The following is a 12,222-nucleotide window of genomic DNA, read 5'->3' as shown; positions in this document are numbered from 1 at the left end:
AGAAGCGTGGTAGGCTTCCAAAAAAGGAGAAGAGAGTTTCATTTTCTCTTTCACTTCCTTTTATCCTAACCTGTGCTAAATTTCCCTATCTCTCCCCCTTTTGGGTGGATAGCTTTGTGGGGCTCACCCCTACAATTCCCCCTTTTAGTCTAAATAGAAGATTTAAATTTGATAGAAACTCAAACATATACAACAGTCAGCCCTTTACTGTTTCTTACATTCCAAGAATCCTCAGTGTAGAGATCACCCATGAATGTAGAATGAACAACAGTGAGGGGCACATGGAGGCTCTGTAGGGATCATTGGTCAGTCATGTTTCCCTTCTCCTGTCTCCTTCCTCAACAGCACAAGGATGTCCGCCTAAAGTGTTTGAAGGCACTGGAAGGGCTGTACAGCAACCGGGAGCTGAGCACACGCATGGAGCTCTTTACCAGCCGCTTCAAGGTAAGATGGAGACAGCGCCCCACGTTTGCCTCTGCTGTGGTTCCCATTTCCCCACCTCAGGTCTTCCCACCTAGTTTCTCTGGCAGACTGATAGCTATTCTGGATATAGCTCCTGCTCCCTCTGCGTGAGTTCAAATTCCAAGAGACTGATGTTTTGGAATGGGTACAGTGAGAGCCTGGATAATGTTCTTTGCACAGGACAGGATGGTTTCCATGGTCATGGACAGAGAGTGTGAAGTGGCAGTGGAGGCCATCAGGTTGCTGACCCTTGTCCTGAAGTGAGTTGTGGGAAGTGGGGAGGCAGCCTGAAACTAGCCCCTCCAGAGTTGTGTCCCCCACCTGCCACAACTGACCTTCCTGTGTGCTTCCTGTGTGCAGGTTGGGAGACAGAGGGCATTCCCAAGTTGTAGGATGGAGGGTACTTCCCCATCATTGACTGTTTACTTCATGACTCACACTTTCAGTGAGTCTTGTCCTTGTAGGTGTTGCCTTGTTTTGTTCTACCCTGGCTGTATTCGAAGACTCTCTCTCTCTCTCTCTCTCTCTCTCTCTCTCTCTCTCTCTCTCTCTCTCTCTCTCTCTCTCTCTCTCTCTCTCTCTCTCTCTCACACACACACACACACACCCCTTCACTAACACACACACACACACACACACACCCCTTCACTAACACACACACACACATACCTTCCTTTCTCCTTTTCTCTTGCAGGAACATGGAGGGAGTGCTGACCAATGCAGACTGTGAGAAAATCTATTCCATTGTGTATATTTCTAATCGTGCCATGGCCTCTTCTGCAGGGGAGTTTGTGTACTGGAAGTGAGTGGTGTGTGTTTGTCATACTATCCTTTCCCTCTCCCCCTCTCCCTCCCTCCCTCCCTCCCTCCCTCCCTCTCTCTCTGTCTCTCTCTTGTACGTACCCTTCTGTTCCACCTAGAGACACATCAAAATCATTGACGTCTCTGTTGTCCCTTTCCTCTCTGAATCCTGTGGGATTTCCTTAGCTCTCCTCTTGTCCATTTGTCCTCACTTCCTCCCATGCTGCACCCTTTCCTTGTATCCTTCCTACCAGGATCTTCTATCCTGAGTGTGAGGCAAAAGCAGTGGGTGGCCGGGAGCGGCGTCGGAGTCCACAAGCCCAAAGGACTTTCGTCTACCTTTTACTGGCCTTCTTTATGGAGAGTGAGGTAATGTGGGAAGGGGATGCTGTGCCCAAGACCTGTAAGGAGAGGACAGGATGGGCAGTGGGTAGGAGGGTCCTGCTTACCCACAACCACTGCTGGAGCAGTTCAGGGTGGCGTTGGTGGACAGCTCACTGAGAACCTTCTCCCACAGCACCACAACCATGCTGCTTACTTGGTAGACAGCTTGTGGGACTGTGCAGGGTCTCACCTGAAGGACTGGGAGAGCCTGACGAGCCCGCTGCTGCAGAAGGACCAGAGTGCGTACCGCGTGGCAGTTGGGGTTGGAGATCTTGAATCTTCTAGTGCAAGACAGCAGAGTGTCCTGGGGAGGGGATGTGGAGATGGAGGTTGGCTATCTATGGTTTGATTTTTGATCCTCTTTCTATCCCAGATCTGGGTGATATGCAGGAGAGAATGCTGATAGAAATCCTTGTGTCCAGTGCCCGGCAAGCTGCAGAGGGTCACCCACCAGTGGGGCGTGTCACAGGGAAGAAGGTGGGTTGGTAGATCAGCAGCATGGGAGCCAGATGGCTATTGGACATCTCCACGTCTACATTCTGGGTGAGAGCCTGGGCCCTCCTTCTTGCCCTCTGAGAAGCCCATCTCCAAATAAAAGATGTCTGAGGGGATATGCTAAGCTTTTCCTCCTCAGGCAGAGAAGTTCATGGAGCAGAAGTGTGTGTAGATACACTTACCCTCTGTACCCAGTGTTTCTTCACAGTTTCTCACCCCCAATGACTAATCTCAGGGTCTGACTGCCAAAGAACGCAAGCTTCAGGCTTATGACAAGGTGAAGCTGGCTGAGCACCTCATTCCCCTCTTGCCCCAACTCCTGGCCAAGGTAAGAGCCTCTCCTACAGCCCAGAGTATCAGTGGGTGAGGGACCAGCCCCAGGGCAGGGTCAGGGATTTGCTTTGTCCCTTGATTAACAGGACACTCTGTCCACTGCAGTTCTCAGCAGATGCAGAGAATGTTGCTCCCCTGCTCCAACTGCTCAGTTACTTTGACCTCGGCATTTACTGCACTCAGCGCTTGGAAAAGGTGAGGAGGAAGCTCATTTCCTAGCCCTTGATGCTCCCCTGCATAAGTTAAGGGTTCTTCTGTGGTTGGTTGGCTTGTTTCCACAGGCCCTGGGTTCAGAAGACTTTCTAAGCCCACCTGTCTTATCCTAAACATCACTACTTCATCCTCCTGTGTGGCTCCTCAGCCTATACTCACCATGCCTCGTCTCCTTTCTAGCACTTGGAGCTGCTTCTGCAGCAACTCCAGGAGGTGGTGGTGAAGCACGTGGAGCCTGAGGTGCTTGAGGCCGCAGCACAAGGCCTCTATCTGCTCTGTAAGCCGGAGTTCACCTTCTTCAGCAGAGTGGACTTTGCCCGAAGCCAGCTAGTGGATCTTCTGACTGATAGATTCCAGCAGGAGCTTGATGACCTAATGCAGGTGGTGCTAAACAGCAGGGTACCCCAGGGAGCAGGAGAGGGGCCAGGGTTAATCATGAATTCCTGAGAAACTCTTGCTATGAGTCTCTTTGTTCCTCAGTCGTCCTTCCTAGATGAGGATGAGGTATACAGTCTGACAGCCACTCTGAAGCGTCTCTCTGCCTTCTACAAGTGAGCTCCCTCTCCTTTCTCCTAGTGTTGATGGAGTTGATTCCCTTGGATGTGTCCCAACATAACATTCCCTTCTGTCTCCTTACAGTGCTCATGACCTGACTCGCTGGGAGATCTCTGAACCATGTTCTAGACTCCTCCAGAAGGCTGTGGACACGGGAGAAGTTCCTCACCAGGCAGGTGATGGGCTGGACACACAGAGGCAGGAGATGACTCTCAGAACCTGTATCCCTAGAGGCCACCTTGCCCAGGCAGCCCCAGCCCTGGGGTGTGCAGTAGACTAGGGAGGAAGGTCGGGTGGGTGATCGTTTCTGTTCTTCTCTGAGGTGCACTGGGGACTTCAGTGCCTGGAAATAGATATACTCTTGGGGTTCCTGGGAGCCATTGAGAATGTTGAGGGATTCTAGGAGACTGATTAAACCAGAAAGATATGACATTTCTGTCTAGGCTAGAAGCCACTGGACATTGTCTGAAATAATCCCTTCTTTGTCATCAGAAAGGAATTCTGTTTCCTTGGTCTATCTTCTCTTCTCTTTTTTGGAATGAGGTTTGTTATTGTTTTGTGTTTTTGAGACAGGGTATCTCTATGTCGCCCCATCTGTCCTAGAATTTGCTCTGTAGACCAGGCTGGCCTCAGACTCACAGAGATCCTCCTGTCTCTGCCTCCCGAGTGCTGGGATTAAAGGTGTGCGTCACCTCACTCCAGCCTCTCTTCTTACTACTCTTGCTCTCTAGCCACCTGAGCTGATCCAAACCCCATTTGTCTGACATGTTTTGGTTACAGGTGATTTTGCCAGCCTTGAGCCTTGTATATTTTTCCATTCTCTGGACATTAACCCACATTTCAGAGTCTGCTTCCCAAGTGAGTGTGGGTTTGAGGAGGAGAGTGGAATGGAGGAGCCCGAACCTTTGTTCCTCTCTGAAGCAAGCTGCCCTCTTTACAGAAGCAGCTGATGAGTCTGAAGAAAAGAATGGTAGCCTTCTGTGAACTTTGCCAGAGCTGCCTCTCAGATGTAGACCCAGAGATCCAGGAGCAGGTGAGCGTGTGTCCTACAGTTTCAGGAAACTGTTGAGAGAAATGAGCTATGTAATTATAGTCTTTGTAAATACTCTGATTTTTGTAATAATCCATTTTTTCTCCCCAACAGGCTTTTATCTTATTGAGTGACTTGCTTCTCATCTTCAGTCCTCAGATGATTGTAGGAGGACGGGATTTCCTTAAGCCCCTTGTCTTTTTTCCGGAAGCTACTCTCCAGTCTGAACTAGCCAGTTTCCTCATGGATCATGTCTTTCTCCAGCCTGGAGAACTGGGCAATGGTATAAGGACTCTAGGCCCAGAGCTCAGAAAGGGTTTGGGCTGAGCCTGATTACAGTGTCTTGGGCAGGAAACCTAAGCCTGTGACTGCTTCTGTTTTTGCTGGCAGGTCAGTCCCAGGAGGATCACGTCCAGATCGAGCTTCTGCACCAGAGGCGCCGCCTGCTTGCTGGATTTTGCAAGCTGCTGCTCTATGGGGTACTGGAGCTAGACGCAGCCTCAGACGTTTTCAAACACTACAACAAGGTAATCAGGTCCCTGACATGAAAGAGAGGGACCAAGTTGAACACAGTCCTGGTTTCAAACCAGCATGTAAGAAAGGAAGTCAGGCGTTGAGGGCAGCCAGAGAGTATCAGACTTTAAAGAGAAATAGAAGAGAACAGCAGAAGTAAAAAGGACAAAAGAGATATGCAGGTGACTACTTCAATAGAAAAGGCAATTGGCTGGGAAATACCTTATTTTTCCAATTAAGAAATCTGTTTCCCCTACTTTAAACCTCATGTACAGGATGGGGTATTAGAGAAAGAAAACAGTAGGGAAAGTCAGGCTTCACAAGATAACCTGCACATATAGCTGGCTCTGTTCTCTCAACTTGTCACTGTGTTCCCCTCTATCTACTGAGCGCCTGCTGTGCGCAGACATGCCAGGGACTAAGGGTGAAGCGACGGATGAGCAGCGCAGAAGCTCTTGTTCTACAGAGCCCTGGACATTGGGAGGGGTGCGCAGGCTCCAGCATTTGGGTTCAACAGTTTCTGCCCTTAGTCTGGTTTCTTTTGGACACTGCACTGTTAGAGATGAGGTTTAGTCTGAGTTACACATGCTCACATTACTGTTTTCCTACCTAAATCTTTTTGGGAAGGAGTTGTGATTAGGGATGTGAAGAAGAAACGAAAGCGATTTTCTCCTGTGGCTAATGTTACCTTCCTCTGCCTTAGTTCTATGAAGACTATGGTGACATTATCAAGGAAACATTAACTCGAGCAAGACAAATTGACCGATGTCAGTGCTCTCGGATCCTGCTCCTGAGTCTAAAGCAGGTGATCTTCTCTGGATGTGTCACAACTGTGGCATACTCTTAGAGTCCTACCTCACTGTCCAGCCCAAGCATCTTAGAGATGATGCCACAAGATCTTTAAGGACAGAAACTTCCTTAACTCATTTCTTGTAACATGTTTCTTCACACCTCATAGGTCCTGTCTTAGTCAATGTTTTATTGCTGTGAAGAGAGACCATGACCAATGCAACTCTTATATTGGGGGCTTGCCTTCAATTTCAGAGGTTTCAGTTCTTTATCACCATGTCCAGGACTATGGTGGCATGCAGGCAGTCACAGCAGCAGTAGCTGAGAGCTGCACTCTGATTCTTAGGGCAGAGAGAGGGAGAGTAACACTGGACGTGGCTTGGCCTTTGAAACCCCAGAGCCCACCCTAGTGCCGCATTTCTCCAGCAAGGCCACACCTCCTCATCCCTATAATCTGTCTAGTCCTCTAGCAGGGCCACACCTCCTAATTTTTCTAATCCCTGATGACTAAGTATTCAATATATGAGCCTATGGGGATCATTCTTATTTAAATCATCACAGACCCTAATCTAGCTGACCAAGTAGTTTTCCTCTTTCCCCAAGCTGCATAGAAATCAGTTATTAATACCAATACTAAAGTGATAGGGAATTTTCTTGTTTATTTTTATGTAAATTGGTGTTTTATCTGCATGTATGTGTATGCACCATGTGCCTATGAAGCCAGAAGAGAGAGTCCTATCCCTTGGGACTGGATTTATGAATGGTTGTGAGCCACCATGTGGGTGGGTGCTGAGAATTGAATCCAGGTGCTCTGGGAGAGCAGCACATGTTCCTAGCCACTGAGCCAGTTCTCCAACCTCCAGGGAATTCTTGATTACTTTTTAGCCTGTTTTCTTACAGCTTCATTTATGACAGACACTTAATTTTTAAAGAACATAATTTTGTGTGTGCTGCTGGGGTGGGAGGGCATGTACCGCTGTTTAAGTGTGGAGTCAGAGGAAATGTGGGAATTGTTCCTCTCCTTCTACCATGTGTGTTCTGGGGATTGAATTCAGGTTGTCAGCCTTGGTAGCAAGCACCTTTACCTGCTAGGGCATTTCAGCAGCCTGATGAGAGGCATTTTCTTCATCACTGTAGAGCTAGAATGCTGAGGATGGTGCTCAGTACTGAAGTGCTCACCCCTCATGTGTGAGGCTGTGTTTGATCCCCAGGAGCACATTTTTAAAACCCTCAGCTATAGAACAGGGCTGAGGTGCTCTGCTTTAGGGGGCCAGGATAGTAGATGGCACTCCATATCCCATGCCTCTGGAGTCTTGAGGAGAGAGTTATGCTTTTCTAGAACTCTCTTGTCTCCTTTTCCACATGTGCCTTGTCTCCTGGACACAGCTGTACACGGAACTGATGCAGGAGCAGGGACCCCAGGGCTTGACGGAACTACCAGCCTTTATCGAGATGAGGGACCTGGCCCGGAGATTTGCCTTGAGCTTTGGACCCCAGCAGCTTCACAACCGAGACCTTGTGGTCATGCTGCACAAGTGAGGAAGGTTGAAGGTCGGGCTCAGGGAGAGCAGGGAGGGGTGCTGATGGGAGGGTGAGCGTGTGCAGAAGTAGAAGGCACGCTGGAGGTTAGCATGGCCGGAGCAGCAAGGGTGTGGGGATGGCACACTCGGTTAGGCTGTTTCAGACCCTAACTGAAAAAGTTCTACCCAATCAAGGGAAGGCATCAAGTTCTCGTTGTCTGAGCTTCCTCCTGCTGGCTCTTCTCGTGAGCCACCAAATCTTGCATTCCTGGAGCTCCTTTCAGAGTTCTCCCCCCGCCTCTTCCATCAGGACAAGCAGCTACTGTAAGTTAGTGGCTGAGAAGAGATGTGGATTTACAGAAGAGTCTGGGGTGGGCTCAGTTCATTCATTCTCTGTACCATCCCTCCTTAGACTGGCCTACCTGGAAAAGTGTCTGCAGCGTGTCTCCAAGGCACCTCACCAGCCCTGGGGTCCAGTTACCACCTACTACCACTCCCTGAACCCTGTAGAGAACACAGCAGAGGCCAGTCCCCAGGGCCCCCCCCCACTCCAAGAAGAGGCGTGTTGAAGGTAAGGGTCAGGGGTGGGGTAGGTAGGCATCAGTGTGCTCAGCACCACATCCTAGTCACCTTTGCCTGAGTAACAGGAGATAGGTTTTAGTCTTCTTCAAACTTTGTCGAATATTTCATCAACTGTCATTCATTTTCTTCATTACTTTTTTTTTTTGGTTTTACGAGACAGGGTTTCTCTGTATTGTTTTAGAGGCTGTCGGTCCAGCCTGGCCTCGAACTCACAGAGATCCGCCTGCCTCTGCCTCCCGAGTGCTGGGATTAAAGGCGTGCACCACCAATGCCCGGCTCATTTTCTTCATTACTTAAGTCAGCTTACAATAGCAAACTGGAAAATATGACATAGAAACTAAAGATGATAAGCTAAAGATTGACTTGAGCAGTCTTTTCATGATACACTTCCTTGACAGCAAATAAAGCACTGGTTTCTCAAATAACTTTCAGATCACCACTTGTCTTAAAACTTAACTAATGTCTTTGCTTTCTTTTTTACATTGTCTCAAGTAATATTCTAATCAAGTTGATATGCTAAGGTACATTTGCTAACATGCACTTTAAAATGTAACTTTAAAACTGTTTTGATGAGATGTAATTTGCATACCATAAAAGTTAGTCATCTTTTGAAAGTGTGCATGTCAATGACTTTTATGTTTCCTCAAGTTTTAAGTGTGTGTGTGTGTGTGTTGAATTAGAATCTTTTAAAAGAGCAGTACATGCTCTTAACTGCTAGCCATCACTCCACTACTTTGTTTTAAATTTTAGTTATCTTTTTTTGTTTGTTAACATTTTTTGAGACAAGGTTTCTCTGTGTAGCCCTCGCTGTCCTGAAACTCACTTTGCTCACTCTGTAGACCAGGCTGGCCTTGAACTCATATCTACCTGCCTCTGCCTCCTTAGTTCTAGGACTAAAGGAGTACGCCACCACTGCCCAAGCAGGTTTTTAATCTTTAAGTGAGACTTTAACATTTAAATTTTGCTTATTAGTCTTAAAAGTATTTTGTGTTGATATATATAGTATGCACTTGCCATGCGGTGTGTGAGGAGGTTAGAGGACAGTGCTGTAGAGTTGACTCTTTTACATGGATTCTGAATATCAGACTCAGATTCGGAGCCTTTTCAGCTAGAAATTTTACCTGCTGAACCATTCTGCTATCCCACAAGTCTTTAATAATGTTCAGACACTTGATTGCTCCAAAAGAAACCATACCCTGGTTGTGTTCATGGTTCTTCCTGTCCTTCCAACCCTGAGCACTGTTGCTGCCCTTCCTATCTCTGAATTTGCCTCTGGCAGACACTCTGTCCAAACAGCACCAATACGTTATTGTGGCTCTGTGTGTCTGTCTTTAGGGTTCTTTCTGTAGCAAAATAGTAATCTACTGTGTGGCCATTGCCTATTTTACTCACTCATAAGTTGATTAACATTTGAGTTTTCATTGTTTGACTGGTGTCCATGGTGCTGCTAAAATTTGCATATAAAGTTTTGAGTGAACATATCTTGAGATATACTTAGGAATGGAGTTTCTGGCTAGGTCATATGGAAGCTCTACATTTAACTTTATAACAAGCTACCAAACTGTTCTCCAAAGTGCCTGCGTCATTTTGCATTCCTACCAGCAGTGATCGGGAACCCAGTTCTTCTTCCCATCTCTGTGTTTGTGACTGTCTGGGTTTCTTCTTGCACTTTATCTGTCTCCTGGGACTATATTGGTATCTCATTCTCTTCAGTTTGTATTTCCCTACTAACAAAATTGAGTTTTCCACTTCATGTTCTTATGGCTCGCTGATATTTGGTGAACAATTTATTAAAATCTTCTATTTATTTTTGAGACAAGGTCTTGTATAGCCTAGGCAGGACTTGAACTCTATATAGTGGAAGATGACCTTGAACTTCCGATTTTTCTGCCTCTACTTCCCAAGTATTGGGGTGACAGACTTTGGCCACCATGTTCACCTTTTAATCATTTAAAATTGTGTTGTCTTTTTATTGTTGAGTTGTTGAGAGTTCTTTACATATTCTAGATTATCTTTATTAGGTAAAGCAATGCAAAAAATGTTCTCAAATTCTATGAATTACCTTTTCATGTGTTATTCTTTTACATTTATTTTTTGTTGGTATTCTTCATTAGGATGAATTTTCTACCTTACCTATTTTTGATGTTTTTTCAATACAGGGTTTCTCTGTGTAACTTTGGAGCCTCTCCTGGAACTGACTCTGTAGACCAGGCTGGCCTTGAATTCACAGAGATCCGCCTGCCTCTGTCTCCTGAGTGCTGGGATTAAAGGCGTGTGCTACCACCATCTGGCTATTTTTAATTTTTTAACTTGTACTTTTTGTGTAATGTCTAAGTGACTAACTAACCATTGGCAAATAAATCTATGTACTTAATAGCTATAGCTTCTGCTGTCTATAATCCTTCACATAGGTTAATGGTGGTGACTTTTGGATCGTTGGTCTCTGTGTACATACATGGTTACAAAGGAGGAAGAGCATCAATAGAATGCTCACCCCTGGCAAATGGGGATTGACTGATGTTTTAGAATCACGCCACTACCCGGGTTTTCTCAGGGAAAGAGAGCCTCTGTGTGGACACCTCATTTGGTGGCTTCTTCCTTTTTTGCCTCTGTAGTTGGCAGAGAAAGTACTCAGCCTCGCTGGTAAGGTGACATTTGCAATACTGTCCTTTCATCTTCTGATTTCAGACAATCCTGTCTCCCCGGCCTTTATGCATCCACTTCAGCCTCTGGTTTCCATCAGTCTAGAATAGATAGGATTTCAGAATTCATGGCCTAACAGACTGCCTGATTTTAGGGAATCAGTCATCTCCCACATTTGTCATCAGAGGCTATGTCCTCTGTGAAGTGGATGTTTGTCTCTGTCTGCCTTGCTTCCTAGATAGGTAGTATTTGCTAGGATAGGAGCTGTGCATAAATGATATAGCATCATACTGTACACAGGCACATTGCTATATAAGGTTCTGCCCATTGAGGTGGAATAAAATAAGGCCACAAAGATTTTTCCATTCTTCTCTGCTTAAGTTTTCCTTAAGAAACTGGACAGGTTTTGTAAAAGTAACCCATGGCAGGTCCCTGATCTATTTGATATGGTTATCTACTTATTTGTAGGCCCCTGTAGGCTTCAGGAAGAAGAGCCCGTATCCCAGGAAGAAAGCCTTCAACTGAACAGTAGCCCCCCAACACCTACCCTCACCTCCACAGCAGTGAAGAGGAGGCAATCCCTGAGACCAGTGGGCAAGAGGCAAAAAGGACCCAGACCAGAGCTGATCTGCAGGTGAGGCTGGGGAAACCTCAGTGTTTCTGCTCTGTCCCCAACAGCACACTTTGATCTTTGTGTGCTTCTCCGTTGCTTTTATAGCTGCAGAATATTTCTCCACACTCTGCGCAGTTCAGTGACCTTTACCCTTTCCTTTCTCTCAAACCCTGTCACTGACCCTGCTTTATTCTCAACAGTCAGCAACTTTCAGGCACCCAGAGGTCGAAGGTGTCAAGTGCACAGCATTTCCAGATTCAATGTGATCCCTCAGGCTCGGGTTTGGGCAAGCAGCTGACCCGGTGAGACTCCCCCTTTCCATGGTGCTGTTACTCACCTGAGCCAATGCTCCTTGGATGTCATGGTCCCAGCACATTCCTTCCAGCATAGCTTGTGTCTCCAGTGTGTAAAGGAAACAGGGGTGGGAACTAGAGCCCTTATTCCTGCTCCCCTTGCAGCCAGCCCTTCTTTCCCTGTGCCTGTGAGAAAGTCGCAGGCCTGAAAGGGCCATCTGAAAACCGTGCTCTTTGCCACCACTCAGACTCAGTCTCATGGAAGAGGATGAGGAGGAAGAGCTAGGACTTCTGGATGGATCATATGAAGAATGGCAAGGCGGAGACAAGGTGTGGACCCAGCAGTGCCCTTCTGAGAACTAGAGGCTGAGGTGCCTGTTCTCAGTCTTCATGATGCCCGTAGTTCTGAAAGCTGCTAAAGGTTGTTGCAAAGAATCTTAGAGGGAAGGAGGAAAGGTTGCAGACTTATCTTAGACTTTACTTTTATTAAATAAGGAGCCCAGGGATGACCAGAGGTGGCCATTCACACTTAATAATCTCAACACTTGGGAGACTGAGGCAAGAAGATTACTATGAGTTTAAGGGTACCCTGGGCTACAAAATGGCTTCTAGGCCAGCCTAGGTTATCCAGTGAGACCTTGCTTTGAAAACTGAAAGGAAAAGAAGTTAAATATGTGAAGTGAAGGCCAGCAAGGTAGCTTAGCAGATAAAGGTCCCTCCTTGTCCCTGACAGTGCGCTTTCTCTCTCTCTCTCTCTCTCTCTCTCTCTCTCTCTCTCTCTCTCTCTCTCTCTCTCTCTCTCTCTCTCTCTCTCTCTCTCTCTCACACACACACACACACACACACAAATGTTTTTAAAAAAAGGAAAAAGAACTGGAACCACACACTTCACAGTTTCCAGATAAGTGTTGTTGCCACTAATTTCCCACTAATTACCTAGAGCCAGGGTCAGAAATTCCTCAGTCCACCCCAGCTTATGTCCTTCCTTCCCTTCTC

General features: G+C 46.8%; 1 protein-coding gene across 1 annotated transcript in view; it reads left to right on the top strand.

The window, feature by feature from the left end:
* The window catches only part of Stag3 (stromal antigen 3), a 30,177-nt gene that overhangs the window by 16,412 nt on the left and 1,543 nt on the right, over window positions 1-12,222 (top strand). The window contains 23 exon segments of the mRNA XM_040731575.1: window positions 346-444; window positions 643-722; window positions 1,157-1,264; window positions 1,518-1,632; window positions 1,781-1,886; window positions 2,021-2,124; window positions 2,378-2,470; window positions 2,581-2,670; window positions 2,869-3,069; window positions 3,169-3,239; window positions 3,328-3,415; window positions 4,024-4,101; window positions 4,184-4,276; window positions 4,388-4,556; window positions 4,664-4,800; window positions 5,490-5,591; window positions 6,962-7,110; window positions 7,291-7,419; window positions 7,508-7,634; window positions 7,636-7,666; window positions 10,789-10,954; window positions 11,134-11,235; window positions 11,475-11,556. Of these exon segments, the coding sequence (XP_040587509.1) occupies window positions 346-444; window positions 643-722; window positions 1,157-1,264; window positions 1,518-1,632; window positions 1,781-1,886; window positions 2,021-2,124; window positions 2,378-2,470; window positions 2,581-2,670; window positions 2,869-3,069; window positions 3,169-3,239; window positions 3,328-3,415; window positions 4,024-4,101; window positions 4,184-4,276; window positions 4,388-4,556; window positions 4,664-4,800; window positions 5,490-5,591; window positions 6,962-7,110; window positions 7,291-7,419; window positions 7,508-7,634; window positions 7,636-7,666; window positions 10,789-10,954; window positions 11,134-11,235; window positions 11,475-11,556 (2,520 nt within the window).

This window comes from Mesocricetus auratus, unplaced genomic scaffold, assembly GCF_017639785.1.
Source record: "Mesocricetus auratus isolate SY011 unplaced genomic scaffold, BCM_Maur_2.0 Super-Scaffold_100025, whole genome shotgun sequence".
Lineage (NCBI taxonomy): Eukaryota > Metazoa > Chordata > Mammalia > Rodentia > Cricetidae > Mesocricetus > Mesocricetus auratus.
The sequence above is the reverse complement of the archived record's forward strand: the minus strand, read 5'-3'. Positions and strand labels throughout refer to the sequence as shown.